General features: G+C 37.2%; 1 protein-coding gene across 7 annotated transcripts in view; it reads left to right on the forward strand.

Annotated features, from left to right (window-relative positions):
* Window positions 1–204: 204 nt before the first annotated feature.
* TDRD7 (tudor domain containing 7) overlaps window positions 205–19,713 on the forward strand; it is a 34,966-nt gene continuing 15,457 nt past the window's right edge. For 4 of the 7 annotated variants that reach the window (XM_034410790.3, XM_034410794.3, XM_034410795.3 and 1 more), the window contains exons 1-7: window positions 4,105–4,479; window positions 6,902–7,114; window positions 8,705–8,846; window positions 9,740–9,947; window positions 15,086–15,171; window positions 16,117–16,334; window positions 17,828–18,399. In XM_034410790.3, the coding sequence (XP_034266681.1) occupies window positions 6,908–7,114; window positions 8,705–8,846; window positions 9,740–9,947; window positions 15,086–15,171; window positions 16,117–16,334; window positions 17,828–18,399 (1,433 nt within the window). In that variant the 5' untranslated portion in view covers window positions 4,105–4,479; window positions 6,902–6,907. Of the gene's footprint in view, window positions 297–4,104; window positions 4,480–6,689; window positions 6,741–6,901; window positions 7,115–8,704; window positions 8,847–9,739; window positions 9,948–15,085; window positions 15,172–16,116; window positions 16,335–17,827; window positions 18,400–19,713 lie in introns of those variants that run through there. The other 3 variants (XM_034410793.3, XM_087886438.1, XM_034410792.3) reach the window with 2 other exon arrangements.

Consider the following 19,713-nt stretch of genomic DNA (forward strand, 5'->3'; position numbering starts at 1 on the left):
TCTGTTGTAAGTCGAGGACTACTTGTGTAAAGGTATTTACAGTATACAAATAGAACATAATAATTCAATACAGTAAATCATTACTGTATCCAGGTTCCACAGCTAGAGGTTACAATCAGGTTTTTCCTCTGTATTTTTCTACTGTATTTCCTCCTTTCACTTTCAATTCCTTTAATTTAGCTGTAGTTTCTATTCCCTGAGTAGCTGAATTTTCTGTGCTGCCACTGCATTTACCAGCTAAGAAACATTGACATTTCTTCAACATAGCCAGGAAGGAACAGGGGTGACCCTCCAAGGTAAGTTATACAGGATGTGGGTGGGGAAAAATAAATAAAGAACGAAAAATAAATGTTTCCAATAGCTGGAAAATATCAGCCTGGTTAAGACTTTTCAAATAAAGAGCACTTTGAGACTGTTTTGTCTGAAGTGTAAGCACTTTGCATATTCTGTGACTCTGGGAATTCTAGCAAAATTATTGTAGGTGAATAATTGTTATTAATCCAGCACAGTTTAGATATACGTGTACTGAACAAATACTTTTAACGATTAATCCATTTAATTGAGCAATGGCAGGATGATTTGTTATAATTGAATCCACTCTTGCAGTCACATGCTAGACTAAGCGAGAACTGTTTTGAAGTGGCATTGTTGTGCTAGGGGCTTTCTTTCCTTTTCCTTCCTTCCCTCCCTCTTTTTTTTATCCCATATTTATTATGTTTCATAAATAACTCAAGGCAGTGAATACACCTAATATTCCTTCCTCCTCCTATTTCTCCCAAAACAGTTTGGGGAGAAAACTGTGAGGGAAAAATCAACCTTGGGCTGATCGCGAGTGGCCCAAGGTCACCCAGCCAGCTTTCATGCCTAAGATTTGACTAGAATTAACAGTATCTTGGCTTCTAGGCCAGCACCTTCACTTAACCATTATTTTAATACATTCAAGTTTTATGTTTTCACATGGTTTTTGTTAACAATATTGTAAATTGCTCTGAGAGTTTGGTAAAGGTTGGTGTAAAAATTAAAAACAAATGAACACATAATTCTCATGGCAGCTGGTTTGGTGTAGTGGGTGAAAAGCATCAGGCTACAAACTGGGAGACCAACATTCTTGTTCTACTTTGGCACAAAGCCACCAGGGTGATTGGCCAGTCATTTTTTCTCTCAGCCCCAGGAATGTTGGCTCAGCCCAATACTGGGTTGACTCACTTGGTGTGAAGAGCCAACAAAACACCCAGAAATAGTGGAAACCAAAAATCCCTTTTTATTCTGAAAAAGGTACACTTAGAGCAAATGCCACAAATCAAGCATACCAATTTACAAGTTGGCAGCATATTAATACAGCTTCAGGCAAAGAAATTACACAACTTTAGTTCTTATTAGTTAATTACCAGGCAGATTTCAAGTATCTTTTTATGGGAGTGCATTTCATTAAGCTGTCCGCCTCTGGGCATGATTTTTATTATGCTAAAGATCAACTTTCTGATCCCAGCACTCTCTAGCTCCTTTTGTTTATGTCAGGGATCCCCAAACCCTGGCTGTGGGCCAGCACCATTCCTTGGCCTACCAGGAACCGGGCCATACAAGTGAGCAAATCCCCATCTGCGCACGGAAAGAAGCCAGGCAGTGTAGAAAACCACACCCCCTGATCCACAAAAAAACTGCACTCCACAGAACCAGTCCCTGGCACCCAAAAAGTTGGAAGCCACTGGTTTACATGAGTTCAGCTATAGATAGCTCTTGATTTACAACTAGTCTCTTAATGACTGGTCCAAGTACTGACAGACCTACTGGGGGTGGGGGTGGGAGTTACAATCCAGATTTGGAATTCTGATGGGCAACCTCCCTGGTCATGTGACCACACTTCAGGTGCTTGGCAGCTGGGCTGCATTCATGGCCATTTGCAGTGTCCTTCAGTCACATGATCATGTTTTATGATAGTTTTGCTGAAAACACCATTTACTTCCTGTTTTTAGCAAAACCGCACCCATAGAGAACCATTGGTTTGTTTAACTATCGTGATGTTCACTTAACATCCGTGGATTCTTTTACTGCTGCAAAAAAGATAATAAAATTGGGTCAGTCATGTGACTGATCCAGTTTACGATCATCACAAGTTACGACCGTGATAGGCAGGCTCCTTTATGGATGTAGCTCAAAGTCTATTTTTACTTGCATAATGGAGTGGCAAACTTTTCAAAATGGCTTTTAACTATTTCACCCAGAGAGCAACAATGAGAAATCATTTCTGAAAATTGCTGTCAGGAAAACTGAGGGAACAGACTAATTCAAAGGTACACACAAAATTCAACTCATAAATCTGGCTAAAGCACTTTTGTTATAAATAGTCCTCGACTTTACAACCACAATTGAGCTCAAAATTTCTGTTGCTAAGCAAATCAGTTGTAAACTGTAAAGTGATCAGTTGCCCCATTTAATGTTAATGTTGTACCAGGACCAGTTGTATATCACTGTTTTCAGTCCCATTGTAACTTTGAACAGTTACTAAAGTAATGGCTATAAGTTGAGGACTATCTGTATGCTCAATGCTTCTTTCATTGCTTTAGAAATGTAGGGTTTCCTTTACTTTGGATATTTCAATATCAAACACCTATGGACCTTTTGTGACAGGAATTAGGGCAGGGTTTCTCAACTCTGGCGACTTGAAGATGCTGGGGAATTCTGGGATTTGAAGTCTAAAATATCTGAAAGTTGTAAAGGCTGAGAAACACTGATCTAGAGATTCAAATTATAGTCCAAACACAGAATTTATTCAGGTAAATATATATAGTGCATCAAGGAGAGAGAGATAAAATTTCAATTAAAACTAAGATTCAAACTACTGTCCAAGGTGTAGGAGTGTCCTTAGTGTTGGTGACAGTTAATATTGCCATGTGGTAGCATCAGTCTTTACAACTTCACACATAAGCGTATAGGGCAGTGTTGGTGAACCTTTAAGGCACTGAGTGCCGAAACAGGAGCGTGCGTGCACGGGGGAGCACTAGAAACCAGAAGAGCAGCTCCCTGGCACACACACGCGGGAACGCCGGAAACCGGAAGAGCAGTTCCCTGGCATGCATGTGTGCGCTGGGAAGCTGAGCTTCCGGTTTGTGGTGTGTATATGCGCGCCAGTCACCTGGTCTTCTGGTTTCTGACGTGCATGTGCATGCAAAGGCCAGCTGGCCGGCGTGCGTGTGCATGCCAGAAACCGGAGGTTCAGCTTCCCAGCGCATGCATGCATGCCAGGGAGCTGTTCTTCTGGTTTCCGGTGCTCCCACGTGGAACCCAAAATAACAACGGGCAACGGCTGGCGTGCCCAGAGAGGTGGCTCTGCGTGCCACTTTTGCCACACATGCCATAGGTTCACCATCACGGGTATAGGGCAAACTCACTAGAAGTGAACTATGAACTTTATCACATTTGTTAAAAGAAGAAACCACAGGAAGGTTTGTAGTGTTTTCAGCCATTAACTCTGTCCTTTATTGAGCTTGAATTATGACACTTTCTGAAGCTCAGTGGAACAAAACCTGCATCCATTTTTTAAAAAATGAATGTTGTGTGAAGGTATTAAAAGTTTCAAAAATACAAATTTATATTTTCACCTATATGGTGTTTTTTTTTTTTAAAAAAAAACAGTTCTTAGCTAAACGTGGTTGACTTTTTGACAGATCGGTGTCTTGCACCAACCAACGTAAATCAGTATGATAGTCTATGATTTAATATAGTTAATAGTATATTTTAGTATATTTAGTATAGCAAAACATCATTTGGCCTATTGTATGAACAGATCCAGTAGTTAAATAGAGAGCTAGAGCCTTCTTTTTAACAGTGGGGGAAAAAGCATCTCACACCCGATCAAAGTCCTCACAAATCATATTCCACGTGCTTTATTAGTGTCCAGAAATTAACTTGGAACTCAAAACGAAGTAAACACTCATAAGCAGAAAAGCACCGCCAAATGAAAGCACTCCCAATTTAAGCAGGGTGTAAGGAATACTCCTGATTGGGGAAGATCAGCCTTAGTTACAGCTAATCAGCTACAAACCGCCTACTAAGAAGGCCCTAATCCTATTGGCGGCCTTCACGTGTTGGAGGTCGAGGGCGTGGTTCGATCGGCCGAGCCAGGGCTAGTGCGCAGGCGCGGACGTTTTATACGCTGCCTCTCTTTCTCTCTCTCTGTGTGCCTTCAACATTCGGTTCTTTATTTATTTATTTATTTTTTTTGCCGAGCGGGGTGGCGTCGTCGTCATTTCGAAGCTGAGGGAGAAGTTGGGGGAGGAGGAGGAGGAGGAGGAAGTGGAGGGTCCTGCGGTCCGCCCGGCACAGGAGCCTGCCGCTGAGAAGCGGGGAAGTGGCCTTAGAGTGGTCCGGCCGGGCGTTCAGGCCACGGGAAGCCAAAGCGCCGAGGGAGAGGGGGATTGCGAGGGGGAGCCGCCCTCTCCGCGCCGAATTGGGACCATTCGGGGTAGTCCTAGGAACTGGGTGAGCCGAGCCGCAGCTCCTTTGCCTTCATTAGCTCAGGGAACGGCCGTTTTCTGCAGGCTGCGGCGGCGGGTGGAGTGTATGTGTGTGTACAGCTTTCCACCACCACCACCCTTTTTTTCCCCTCTCTTTTAAATGAAAAATCGCTGCGACGGTGTGTAGTATTTGCCCGGCTAACCCCGGGTAAATAATGAATCTCCCCCCCGCGGATTCCCGTGGGACCAGAAGGGCGTTCGTGCGTGGCTCCCTTATTAGGAGGAGTCCCCGAGACTTAAAATACCCGACGGTTTTTGGGTTATACTTTATAGATCCGTGTTGGAAAATAATGATTAGCGTCAATACTCTCTTAAGACACTTTCGTGATCCGTTTCTCATCTCTGCCGTTTCCATTTAATTGCAATCGTTGCTGTCCTTGTACTGTGGGGGAAAGGCGGGAGGGAGAGATGAAACATGTTCATTGCTGCTGCGAGGGATCACTTTTAGCATTACTTTTATTTTTCGTCCCCTTCTTTCTCGCTCCCTTTATGCCATCCCAAGTTTGTTTGTTTTTTAAACTTTCAACCTGTGTCTTGTTCCAGCTTCATTGCTTTGATTTTTATTTTTATTTTTTTTTTTGCAAAGAATGATGCATGGAGCTTATTTTTTATTCATACTTCCAAGCGGGTGTTAATAAACTGATGGCACAAAGATGTGTAACATAAATGTGAAATGAAATCTGTTAAGAAAAAGCCTAATGAGTGTGCTATAGGGATGACTGACAATCCTTGGATAGTTTTTGCCACTGGCTTGTGTCAGTGTTTATTAACTTGTCTGATAAGCAAGACCACAGGCCATACTGAGACTTGATGAATGGTTTTATGTTGTCAAGTTTGTATTAGGAAATCAATAGTTTGTATCAATAGTCTTGCAGATGGTTTTTTTTTTTTCTGGTGGTTGAGCTTTTAGTTTGGATTCATCTTGCAAATTCATTTAGAATTACTACCTTTTATATAGCCGACGATATTAACAATATCTTGAAGACTCATTATTAAGTGACATGTAGTAATAATTCCTTGTTTGTTATCCCCTATTGCCATTGGGTAGAAAGAGCTTCTGGATTATGAGTTTTCATTCCTTTCTCCTTGCAACTCAGAGTCAAATTAACTAAAAGCATTTGCTTGTTTTTTAAAGCAGTTTGTCCAGTCTTAACCTTCGATTAATGAATCAAGGTACTTAGGAAATTGGAATTTCCCCCTAAAATTTGAAGTTAACTACAGGATTAGATTGTAGTTAATCTAATCCTGTAGTTGAACTACTGGATTTGGGCATGAGTCAGCATTTCATATGTATTTGATCTGAATGTGTCAAATAAACAATGGAAGTTACCTCATATTTAGTATTTGAACAACATTTAGGTGTGCCAAACTCTTCTAATGTGGACATGGGGAAGTTATTTTTGAGGATATTCTATATGTAAAAATAACAGTAAAGAAAACATGTTGTCTTTTTGACATGCACAAAAATGAGGTTGGTACTACCAATATATAGGAAGGTTGGCTGGAGAAATGTACTGAAAGCTGATAGCATTTGGTAGAATGTAGAAGCACTTTTTTCTGCTTTTCAATTGATTATCAAGTAACATACCTGCTAAATCTCTAATGGGTATTATGCATTTTCTTACAATGTTCCCAAGTCAAAAGTTTTTTAAAAAATAAATGGACTATTCCAATGATTGTTTATTCTCCGGCTATTTTGGTTGCTGAAGGGATTCATTTATTTCTTATATTTTGTGTACTCCATTCTGAGAGGTTAGAATAATGCAATGAAAACGGCTCATATTGCCCATACAAAACTTCAGGGAAGAACTCTGGACTTCCTGTGATAGGAACTCATTTTAGAAGAGTGCCATAGTTTAGATACTCCTTTATGGTGTATGCATATGAATGCAGTTTTATTAAAAAGGGAAATTTGACTAGGAAAAAAAAAAGTTTATACCACCTGTATAGTTTAGGAGATTAAAGATTTGATTTATGATTCTCCTCCAACAAGATAAACAATACCTATTGACTATTTAAGGAAGACATTTTTGTATCATACTTCAAAAAATATAAATTTTATTTTCTATATATTTTTCTAAGGGGGTAAATGTTTCTAAGCATGGATATTCTGTGTTTTAGGAAAACTATTATTGCTTTCACTTGTTACATTTGTTTTTTTTTCCTTCAGAAGCTGATATATGCAAGATTCTTTTCAACAGTCCTGCACAATATTTTTATTCTCAGGTGCTTTGTCATTACAAAATAATTAACCCATCTTCCTGTGTGATGGGATACTTAGTTCTAAATTCTGAATATACTACCATTGAATTTCTTAAATATTAATGCTTCAAACTCACAACGCTTGCCAATTTTCCATGTAAAATTCAAGTATATTTCTATTGCAGGTAAAGATGCAGGAAGCAGATCTAGTAGCAAAAATGCTTCGAGCTGTTCTCCAGTCTCATAAAACTGGAGTGCCCTTTTCCTATTTGCAAGGGGAATATAAATCTTTAACTGGAGATTGGATTCCTTATAAGCAGCTGGGACATGCTACGTTAGAGGGATATCTGAAGAGCATTCCTGGAGTTGTTAGAATTGAAATTAGCAGAAGTGGTGAGGTGAGATATCCTTTCTTTATAATTAAGCTATATGTAAATGTGCAATAATTCTAAACATTCCACAAATGGAAACTTGCTAGAGCTATATTATGATTATTTTAACACAAAGCAAAGCCCATATCCAGGTATTTGTACATACTTACCACTTTAATGACTGTCCTTGAATAGTTCACATGGTGGGATAACAGTGCTGTAGTCTTTATCTTAATTATTTGTAATACATATACAAAGATCCATTTAAATCTATTGAGCACTGCCCCCAAAACTTGAGAAAATGTACATGCTTTAAAGGTAATTAATAATAACATATTAAACTTGCATGCTGCCTGACTCTCAGTGGCTCTGGTTGTTCCCAAGAATCAAATTACAATAAAATTAATAAAACATTAAAGATGGCAAGTGCACTCTCCCTTGCCACAGGCTGGGCGAAGAGCCAGGTCTCATGGTTCTTCTAAACAACAGCAGAGTGTAGGCCATCCAGATATTGGATAGAACCTCTTCCTGCTACAGAGAAGGTGTGCTCCCATAGTGGGAGCTATGGGAGCACACCTTCAAAGGCACCCAGGACCATACCAACTCTGTGGAATCAAATTGGCTGGGCAGATTATTGTGGGAGACAATCCCTCAAGTAACCAGGCGCTGTGCTTGATGGGGCTTTATAGACAGCAACCAATATCTTGAATGCCACCCAGAAAAAATTGAGCAACCACTGTAGCTCGCGAACCAGAAATGTTACATAGGCATTCTGAGGCATGCCTATTGCTGCTCACACCATCACATTGTGGATATGTTAAAACCTCCTTTGCTATTAAAAGAGAACCCCATGTAGAGCACATTACAGGGATGAAGCCACAAGTTGACTAGGACATAATTGACTGAAGAACTGATCTAGGAAAAGGGTGCAAAAGGTGCAGCAGATGAAATTATGCAAAGTCTTTCCTATTCGCACCTGCTCTTCTAGCAGGAGTTGTGAGGCCGGGAAGAGCCCAGCTTGGGTACTAACTTCAGAGAGGGGAAGTGTTACCCAATCCAAAGTAGCCAATGAATTTCATGCCAGCTGTTTGATTTCATCGCCAATCTTTCCCTCTCTCTATGTGGCATCCAGCAGCTCTTGCAGCCTCAGAAACTTTGTCTCCAGGGCTTCATGATAGATTAAAAAGTTAGTACTATACTGGGTTTTGGGAATCAGCCAAATCCACAAAAAGTACCCGTACAGGAACAAAAAGACAACATGCACACCAATCTCTCCAATGTAACCCATCTGATTGCCATTTTAAAAAAAAGCACCAATAGCTTGTTTGATCTTGTTTGATCTATAGGCTGAGCACAATGTTTCTAAATGGCACTAGGGAGCATATAACGTAGTACCTAAGAGTGTCCCATATGTTCTGCTTTGGAAACTAACATTACCATAATCTGTAGAGTTGTGGCAGATGTGTAGGTATAAGCTAAGCTTGATTTTTAGCCAATTTAACTAATGCAAAGAGAATTTGAAATGGCTTCATAAAGTATACAAAAAGTATCTCCCATAATTAGGAATATATAAAGTTATTAATACATAATCCATCTGTTTCTTTCCACCCAACATAGGTAACTTGCCATGCTGTTGTTTGCCAGGAGACTGCAAGAATTGCTAAGCTTGTAGCCTGCCAGAGAACTTCCAAAAAAAAATCAAAACGGCAAGTGAATTGCCAGATGAGGCTGAAAAATACAACCCCCCTCGCCTCAATAGGTAAGCTTGTCAGTTGCAAAACACCATGCTAGAGCACACTGAATGAATCAGCTACTTGCTAATCATGGCAGAGCTTTTCTAGTGTGGCATTTCTGCTGATTGCAGTGAACTGTACTTACGCTTGGACAGTTCACGCGCCCCTCACAGCTGCATGGTAAAGTTGCTAATGTTTGGAAAGAAAAGGACGATCTATGCTTATAGTGCCATAATCTATTTTGTAATTCAGCCTCTAATTTCATAATCCCATGATTGTGAGATTTATAAGTTCATAATTCATTAAGTTGATACAAAAGTGCATTCTTCAGTATTTGGTTATTTTCTAAAATATAGATTTCTTAAACTACTAGGTATATTTCTTTCAAAATGACTATCCTATAAGCTCATGGATTGCATGCACTCCTGCCCTGTCCAGGATTTTTTGTGTGTGCTAAACCTCTGTGACAAATTGGTATTTTTCAAAACAGCAAACTTTACCTTTTCCAAAGCAAATTAAAGATTATATTGGATGTTTATTTCTGTGGGACACACACACACAAGGGTCACAGTGCTTCAACTTTGCTCACTCAGTGATATCATTGTGTTACTTGGACTTGCCCTTTGTAGCCTGTTGAATACACACACACACTCTTTCTCTCTCTCTCTCTCTCCCCCCCTCTCTCTGTCTCTATCTCTGTGTGTATGTGTGTGTGTGAGAGAGAGAGATCTTACCCAAGCTGGAAGAAGCCTGATACAATCTAGTAACATTAACATTAACTATACATTTAGATATCAGTTGTTTATGTAACGTACTTATCAGATTCAGGTAAAGACATAACTTCTACAGAAATACTTCTTAGTCATAGGTAATTAGAAAATAAGGCTTAGGATGTTGTGTCTATTTTGTTGTATTTTAGGCAAACCAAAGGACACTCTGAGAAAACCTGGGTTCATGAGTTTTTCAGAAGAGGCTACGAGGGGTACAGTCCCACTGCTGAGAGGCAAGGGAAGCCATACAGTTGTGAATCCTAGTATGAACCTTGCATCATATCCTTTATCCCCTGAATTTAGGACGGCTATACCAAATGAAGTTTTAATACAAGGACATGTGACCATGGTGAACAGGTTAGAAAACTTGTCAATGGTTGTTGAAATGATATTTTAGAACTTTGGGTATACTTAAGATGAAATTGCTATTTAATGGTATAAGCAGGTATTCCAAATATAAACTACAACAATAAGTGAAAGCATTATAGGAATTATAGACCAATAGCATCCCTTGTTTTCCACTGGAGAGGAGAAAGTCAAAAAACAATGAGTTCAGACATGCTTCATCCATCATTGGACAAAAATTAAAAATAGTAAAGTAAAAAAATGAGGACCCAGATTGTGGGGGCAATAAGCTGACTTTGTATAAATATACAAAAGTATGAAGGCTATTGCTTAACGCATTGTAAGCCACCCTGAGTCTCCGGAGAAGGGCGGCATATAAATTAAAGCAAAAAAACAAAAACAAATGTAAAAATAATAATTAAAAGTAATTAAATTGATTAAAAGAAAACAAAAAATAAATCCAAAGGAAAGATTAGATGGACCATTAGGTGTTTTTCTGTCATCAGTTTTCTATGTTTCTTAATGGGGAAATACTTGAAAAATGCTAGCTAAAGGAGGAAGAGGAAGATCTGTATAATGCAAGAACCTAGGGAAGAGAAATTGTATAATCAGACTTTTTCTGATTTTTTATTTGAGATAAATTGTCATGTGGAGAATTGCTTCACAGTATTTTCTTTGATAATGATTAGTGAAATACTTTTTAAAATGTTACAGTAAACACTACACTGGCATAAATAAATCTTTAAATCAGTTGTCTACACAGGTAACAATCTTGAGCCCAAGTAATCAAGTATATTCTTTCTGATGGCAATGTTTTAGTGTAATGCATGAATTGCCCCACTTTCCACTTTGTTCATATATCTCCATCAGAGAAAATAAATGAACGAATGTTAATATTAGACATACGTAGTCAAGAAATAAATATGGAAAAAGCAAAGGAACTTCCTAATTTATACAGGCCTTTAGTTTTCAGTGATCTGATTTAGTGTTTCCTATAATCTGAAAGGTGAGTCAGATTGGTGCAGTGGTTAAGGCACTGCACTAGAAATGAGAAGATTGTTCTAGCCCTGCCTTAAGCATGAAGGCAGCTGGGGGACCTAGGGCCAGTCTCTCTCTCTCGCTTTGAAAAACATTGCCAAGAAAACTGCAGGGACTTGTTCAGGCAGTGGCCAAGAATTAAGATTCTCTTAAAAGCACATCTATACATACACATACACAATCTGAAAGGCCCATAGAGAAATAAGATTGAGTTATGCTAGCAAAATAGATAACTGATTAAGATAAAGTGATAACCTGCAGTCAACATTTCTTCATGTTTATTCATAAGCAAGTATTACTTGTTACAATTATTTAAATATAGATTTGTTTTACTATTAATGTTAATTTCAAATTTAACGATGTTGATTAGATACATTTACAGGACTATTTCTAGAGCCACTGAAGTGAAGGCATTAATAGTGAATAGTGCAGCCTTAAGTTCTAACCACATATATGTTAAAGTAAATTGAGGTTTGTCACAATATTTACATATTTGCTTTTAAATTACTATTTTTCATTCTAAGTGTAGAGAGCTGTTCAACAGACTTTTGTTTATAAACTATATTTCTAAACCATATAATCTGTATTTGCCTTCATAAAATTTAAACTATATATCTCTAAACTAGAAACAAAAAATTTGGGGATTCTTTCTACAATATTAGGAGAAACTTAATATGTTAGGTATGCGTAGCTGTACTGAAGGTAAAACTCTACCAATTTCCTTTAGTTGTTATACTGCTTGAATAATCTGTATTGAAGAAGAAAAAATAATTTCCATAAATCTAAAATAGTACTGTAATAGTCCATTTTTAAAGTTAGACAAAACTGAACTGTTATGTCCCATTTTGTAATTCTGTGCAGATTCAATTATAAGAAAAAGAGATTAGCTTTATGGTAGATATTTAGCAATCTAGTAGTAGTCTCCCCTTCCCCCTTTCAGTCTAAAAAATAAAAATTGACAAGCTCAGCTGCTGTGCCATCACTTCTCCATGTATTGTTTGCTGCTGTTGTAAATCATCAAATGATGATACAGATAGACCAGCAAGGACTGTTGTTATGACTGGATTTTTCAGACTAGTTCATATTGCCTTATTAATTCTCCTATTACGCTGTTAGGAAAAATGGTGCTTTCAAACTAATATATTAGTACTATTGTCAGTCCTTTTTAGTTGAGAATGTCAGCTTTTTGAGGTGGGCCAGATCAAGAAACAAACACCATAATAATTATAAGAACGTTAGTTTATTGTTATAGGGTACAGTAGTAGAATTTTAAAAGCCTCCAGGTTTATCTCAGATCACTGTACATCATATATTAAAATCAAGGATACTTGATTTTTTTGTCATGCTTCCTTCTATTTCTGAACTCTGTAATCTCTTGTTCGAGTTCCTTCTTAACAACAGAGTTCTTCCTCCTTTAAAGTCTCTGTCATAACTTCTCCAAGTAGCTCTTAATTCCTTTACAAAGGAGTTACTTTAGGTGAAGAGTGTATCTCCCAAATTCATTGTGATTTAGACATGAATAGAAATAGAAATAGCACTTACATACAGCTTCACAGTGCTTTACAGCCCACTCTAAATGTTTACAGAGTCAACATATTGCCCCCAACAATCTGGGTCCTCATTTTACAGAAGGATGGAAGGCTGAGTCAACCTTGAGCCAGTCAGGATCAAACTCCTGAAGTGAACAGTGAGTTAGCCTGCAATACTGCATTCTAACCACTGCGCCACCACAGCTGTTTTTAATACAGAAGAAGACGAATTATGTAAGAAAACATGGAACACCATGTTTCAAATACAAAATATTCTGTATACCTCTGTTAAAACATATACTCTGCTTTCCATACTAGGTTAGTCTGTTATTTCCCCTTTTTCCCATAACTCTGGACAGTTAGCAACTATAAATCTAGATATTCTCTTTCCCATCTTGCCTGAAATGACTCTGGGAAATAGGCTTCTAATAGGGAAAAGAAATCTAGCATTGGGAAGCAGCTTATAATGAAATGCTTTGCTGTGCAACAAACTTAAAAGAACAAGATATGTTGATTCATGAAAACTTCTGAAGAAGTTCAGAACTCTCCATCAAGTTCTATATTGAGCAAAACAGGAAAGTGAGAATTGAGTAGAAGAAGAAAAAAGTTGATGCCCAAAGGCCAAATATTGTCACAGCTTTAGGATGGTATGCACAAGAGAACAGACGATTTAAGTTGATTATGAAATATCTTTATTGGGTCCTGGGAAGGAAAAAAAAACAGTTTTGGGGGATATTGGGACCATCTGAAATTTAACACAAAATCGATACATTTTTGATTGAACCTAATAAATATTACCCAGTTGCAGATTTGCATTGAATTGAAGTATTTTCTGCTAAGTGCTTTGTAAATTCTAAACCAAGAAGTGTAGGGCAATGGAAATAGCAATACAGTAGAACCCCTGGTCACGAACGCTTCTGACCATGACCAAATCGGGTCTGACCAAATAATTTACTTTTTTCCCTCCCCCATGGCCGATTTCCCCTTTTGCGCCATTTTTTTTGTAAATGCCAAATTTCCAAGATTAGGTTTGGGTCATGACCAAATTGGTTTGCGACCAAAGTCATGGAACAAATGATGGTCATGACCAGAGGTTCTACTGTAATTAGTTTTCTGAATAATTTTTATCCCAGAGCTCTAATTGCACTCAACAATGAACTAAAGGGCCACCATCAGTGAGCTGTTGGACAGTATTACTTGGTCTGTTGTGTGGATGTTTGGGTGGTTTAGCGGTGGGGAATTGTGGTGGGTGGGAGTGTGTTTGGGGATTGTTATGTGTGTTGGACCTGGTCTTTGGGTGTTAATTGAATTTCGTTGTATGGGTATACTGTGTATACACGTACAATAATAATAAAATTATTATTATTTATCAAATTAGTTACCCCATTTATGAAAATATGAAATCCTGTGGTTATATGAATGAGACTTACATTATGTGGTATATTTTTAAAAAATGTTAGCCCTTATATTTTCAGAAAGGGGATCGTTCAATATTAACTGCTTTCTGTAATATTCCAGAAGATTGAGAGACTGAATAGTGGCTCATGATTCCTCAAACACTGCCCAACCATGATAGACCTGATATTTTAACTATTGTTTACCAGTAATATATAAATTGGCTCATGTTTTTTACGGTTGCAGTGGGTAACTTTCCTGTAGTCATGTGATCACCTTTTGCAATCTTCTGACAAGCAAGGTCAATGGGGAAGCCAGATTCATTTTACAACTGTGTTACTAACTTAACAATTGCAGTGATTCAATTAACAGCTGTGGCAAGAAAGTTCATAAAATGACTTAACAGCTGTATAATATTCTGCCAATGGCCACAATCTCCCCCCCACTTTCCAGTTGTTGTTTTTTTTTTTTCTAATTTACTAGAGGTTGGAGTTGCCGGGTTTTTAGGATAGCTCTGTTTCTGCAAAGATAAGCAACAGAGTTTTCTTGGCTTATTTTCTGAGTGCGTTGTTTAGTCACTGAACCATGCAAAGGTAAGGAGATTCATAAAAATCTTTTCCTGGAAATCCAAAGAACTGCCATGTTCTCTGATGATGGAAGCCAGTGAGGTCTGCATAGATAGAGAAATCTGGTTGTTGGTCTTGCAGAAAAGGGCCTTCTGAAAACAGATCGGCGGAAATTTTAACTTCCTTCGTGAGCAGTGGCATTGAGATTCTGTACCTATGAATGCATGGTGTGGCTAAAAGATGTTGCAAGGGAACAAAAGCTGCATTAAAAAATAGAAGCACAGAAAACAATCTGCTTTCATAATTTATGCTGAATTCTTCATTTTGGTTTCCTGTTGCTGAGCCTGATACCTAACTTTTAATTTATTTTGCCCAGCTTGTTTAGGTATATTCATTTGCTTATATGTTTATTTAAGCACCAATTTATGTGGATTTCCTATCGAAAAGAGTTTACTTTCAATTGTTCAGCATAACTTGCATGGAATAAAATAGTTCCATTTTATGTAGTAACATAAAAGCCACAGCACCTGAAAACAAGAATGCAGGTATAGAGTCTATATGGTACATTGATTGTTCAGCTGCAGTTTTTTAAAAAATGAAAATCTGAGTCTTTGTTTTTTAGGCCTGAGAGAAGACTTGTGGTTCCGCCAAGGTTTCAAAAAGAGCTTCAAGTTTATTTGACAAGAAATGTGCCTTTGGACATCAACGGTATGTTATTAGAGGTCTGCATGTAGTTCTCATTCGTGCTTTATTTAGTTAACTTGATATGTCGAAAATAAGGTATCCGCTGATGGGCAAGTTCTCTTAAGACTACAGTTCTGAGTTAGATGGGCAAACAAACGGTTATACATTATTCTGAGCCATGGCTCAGTATCCTAAAGCAAAGGAATTCTGTATTATGACCTGTAGTCTTATAAATTTTATAAAAAAATAAAATTAAGCCCTTTTATCTATGAGTACAGATGAGAGTGTGTTAATGTATCACAATCTAAACTGTGACCTTGTCTAAATTTTCACCTGTCTTGCAGGTGAAAATAAAGTGGTTGCATTCAGTTAGGCATTCCCTCTTCATTGTTCTATGATCAATTTGGAATTTGTGTTTGCATTGATTGGTAGTATTTATACATTCACCTACTTTCTGTTACTGTTACACATTTAGAATAATGAGCTTAACTTCAAAACAGAATTGTAGGAGAAGCATACCTGAAGTAATTCAGCAGCGTCAACACATTCATTCCTCTTAGCACCTAAAAAAAGAACTTGTGTGATGGCAGGGAAGACACAACTATTATGACAGTTGACTGTGTATTAATGGATTTATATGTAAACATCAACAGACAACTTTGCTTTAAAGTTTTCAATATAATGGTGCTTTGTGGGAGTATCTTAACAGGTGAAAGAAAATTCATTATTTGTACTTATTTGAATATTTACGTAAGTTTTTAATTTTTTTAAAGTTGCAGTTATTGAGTTTAAAGATTTCTGAATCATCCCCCCTCACAAAGAAAATCTAATTATTACAATACTTGTGTGATGGTTTAATTGTGGCTTATTAAATAAAACACACTAAAACACACATTTATACTATTAATAGTTTTGATTATTGTTACTTTCAATCTAAATTTATTCAAGAACATGTATTTGCTTTTGCAGAAAATGTAAAAGAACCAAGACAATTAGTGCAACCAGTGCCCCCTCGCAACTCAAATACTGATATAAATGAGATTCAGAAAAGAATAAAGGACATCATAAATCGATTCAAAAATGGAATATGGTTATCGAAGATACCACACTTGTACAAAGAGGCATATGATGAAGACTTTAATACAACTTTGCTGGCACAATTTGAATACTGGCCACATGTTTGTGTGGTAGGTGCTAACTTTATCACAGAAGATAAAATTATTTGTAGACTTAATTCTGATTTGAATGTATGTTTAAATTTTTCAAATAAATTTTTTTAAGATGGTTTACTTGGAAATCAGAATTTAAAATCAGCTTGTAAAAATCTATTAGGATTATCAAAGTGTTGAAGCTTATCTATAGGAATATTTAGAATTCCATTCTGAATAAAATTGTTGTGGAAAACTTCCTGATGAATTTATAGCAGGTAATCTCATGTTTTAGAATCCTAGAAGTATCACTGTACAGTATCTTAGCAAAACCATCAGTTGAACTTCTGTATCTGATGTGCTTCTGTATATGCCTCTCATCTGAGCTCAGCAGAGTTCTTAATTCTCAAATTATGAAGATTTTTTAAAATTCTGTCGAACGACATGACTACTCAGGTAAAATCTTTGTATGTTCGCTCCGAGGTAAACCAGATGATTCAATAGAAATTCTTTGAAATGGATTTAGAGAGAATTGCCACCTTAAATATAGTCATTTAATATCTGTTACTTAATGTAATAAGTTACATTATTTTCCTGTATTAACAGTCTACTGACTATACTGTAACTTGAAGATTGCATTCTCACATGCATAGTCCACTGAGACTTTTCCCAATTTATTTTAAACCTAAATTTATTTCCAAATGTTTGTTTACACGATTAACCCATTTTTAAAATGCCCATTAAAAATCAGTGATACCTAGGTCTGATTCCCATTGCCTGATGCTCCCAGATGTGTTGTCTTTTGATTTCCCAAATTCCTAGACAGAATGGCATTTGGGCACATCAGTTGGTAACTATGAGAGTTGTCTAGTACCTTTAGGGACCATGGTTGTAATAAATTGCCATAGCTATATGAAAAATGGGAGATTCAGCCAATCAAAAGTAAGTGATTTGGATTGGAAAGTTTTACCTGAACATAAGCAAAAGAGATAAGTATTTCTTCCAAAATCTGGACAGTCTTTCTCACAAGTTTATATATTAGCCTTATATGCTGCTCCAAGACTTAGCATGTTAGACCTCTAAACAATAGTAGGTTGAAAAGAAATACACAACAATATCAAAATTATTTAGTTATTGGGGAAAGCATAATGGGTATAAAATGTTACCCTTCAGGAGGGGAACAGATATGTCCCCACATACACCAAAATGGTGTTGAGGTAACTAAAATTACAATAATTTTGTACTGTTCTACAAAGAGCATGCCTATTGGATAGCTAGAGGAATACTGTTCCAGAGAAGGGGACAGCAACTTAGAAGGCCCAGCAACTATGGGTTATCTGCAGATGGCATTCCAGGTGGTTGGGACCTGGAGGGAGGAGATTTCTCTTCCAGTTCTGAAAAGTTAGCGGAGAACTCTGGGAGAAGATGGTTTTGCAAATATCTAGGTCTTGAGTGAACTTACATAGTGTTGAGCTTGAATATTTCACTCAATGTGATTTTTTAATACAGCTGCTGCTTCTCTTCTTTCAAAGGCAGAGAAGGTATCTTCCGGTGGCCAAAGAGATACAATTCTCTACCCTCCTGGGAAAATGCATCACCCAGGAAAGGGCTTTTCAAGCCAAGAAAGAAAGCCTCCGCCTCCTTTACTGAAACAGAGTGTGGAAACTAAAACTGCTACCATCCACGGAGACTTCAAGCAAAATATCGCAGCCATCTTGACAAAATATTCCAGTGGTCTTTGGGCTAATGCACTCCCAAAAGTATATGAAGACACATACAAAGCAGCCTTGCCTCAGAATCTTTTGGACAACCTTGACTTGCTTTCAGATGTATGTATGGTCAGTTACATTTCCGAAAAACCAAAAAAGGCAATTCTCTATGCAAAGCCAAAAGAGCACCCAGGGAACGACCTGAATGTTATCGCTAAAAACTCCACATGCGAAGGCGTACAGAAACCAGCTGAGCACCAGTCTACTAAAGCAAAGCAGGACTCCCAAGGGGATGATTTTGAACCCATTACTATACCTCCTTTAATTATCCCAGAAGAAATATCTCCATCTGTGTTGGTAGTGGACCTATATTCTACAAATGATGTTGTTGTTAGGTACGTTTATAAGCCTCTCTTTGTCATTTCTCTGGTGCATGGAGTTGTTTAAAATCACAGGTAAGAATGGGGGAGGGAATCTCAATTAGAACACTTCTAATGGGCATATTCTCTTAAGACTTCAAAGAGATTTAACTGCATACTAGGACTAGACATGTTTTTTAAAAAATTGAAAAAAGCACTTCAGACCTTACATGAAAGCTGAATTTCTTTCCTATTAGATAAAGCAGCCTCTATTAACACAAACTTTTAAGACTAACATTAAAAAAATGCCATTGTAATTCAGTTCACTACAGCAGCAGCATATTTTTTCAAGTTCAGATGGAAACCTGAAAAAATAACATGAAATCTAAAACATTTGTATATTATTTTTGAAATACATCAAACCTTTATTACTGTCATGAGGTCAGGTTTTTGAAGCATACTCAACCTTACTGGATACAGTCCATAAAGTTTTAACTACACAATTTTTCCCCAGAATAATCATGTTAAAATCAATTCTAAATTGATTCAACAGTACAATAAATCTGAAATGGGAATAAAATTGGAACTGAATTTGTGTTGAATAAAACCCAATGAATGTTAAAGCCCCTGTTTTGCATTTCAGTGTGAAAGAAAGAGGGAGAGAACAATATTCTGAGACTGACTCAGTAAGAAATAGACATAAATTTAGGAGACTTATTCTGTAAAATCATGATTTCTTGCTAGATTTTTTTGTCTACAACTATTTTTATTAAACTACTGTACTGTTTCAAACTGGTATAATTTCAAACTGTATTTTGTATTGTATGATGTGTGCATATTGCTTATGTGTATATATATCTTAGTATGATAATATGCTAATATATTCTTCTAGTTTATTTCTAATAATTGGTATACTACTAATATGTGAATATATTAATATAGTTTTGACCTAGATTTGACTCAGTTAAATGAAAAGGGCAATTTAATTAAAATGCACTGCTGGTGCACTTTAGATCAGTTGAAGCTTCCGAGTGGTCTTCAAGGGCAGCCCCATATAAGAGCACATTACAGTAATCAAGTTCTGAGATGACCATTTGAAAGGCCTCTCAATTTAGGAAGGGATTCAGTTGGTAGCATACCTATTTAAGGCCTTTTTGGCCATAATTACCACTGAGTTTTGAGTCCAAGCTGACTCTTAGTTTTTGCACCACTCTTGAATGGGGAAGAACTGTTGTTTTCAAAGTTTCGACAGATACAAATGGCCCAAATGTTCCACAGATACTCGCTGTTGATAAGATGAAGTTGAAACCAATTGATTGTTAAATTAGGTAACCTGACAAGACAGTAAAA

The sequence above is a fragment of the Pantherophis guttatus genome, chromosome 2 (genome assembly GCF_059756535.1).
Source record: "Pantherophis guttatus breed Tessera chromosome 2, ASM5975653v1, whole genome shotgun sequence".
Taxonomy (NCBI): domain Eukaryota; kingdom Metazoa; phylum Chordata; class Lepidosauria; order Squamata; family Colubridae; genus Pantherophis; species Pantherophis guttatus.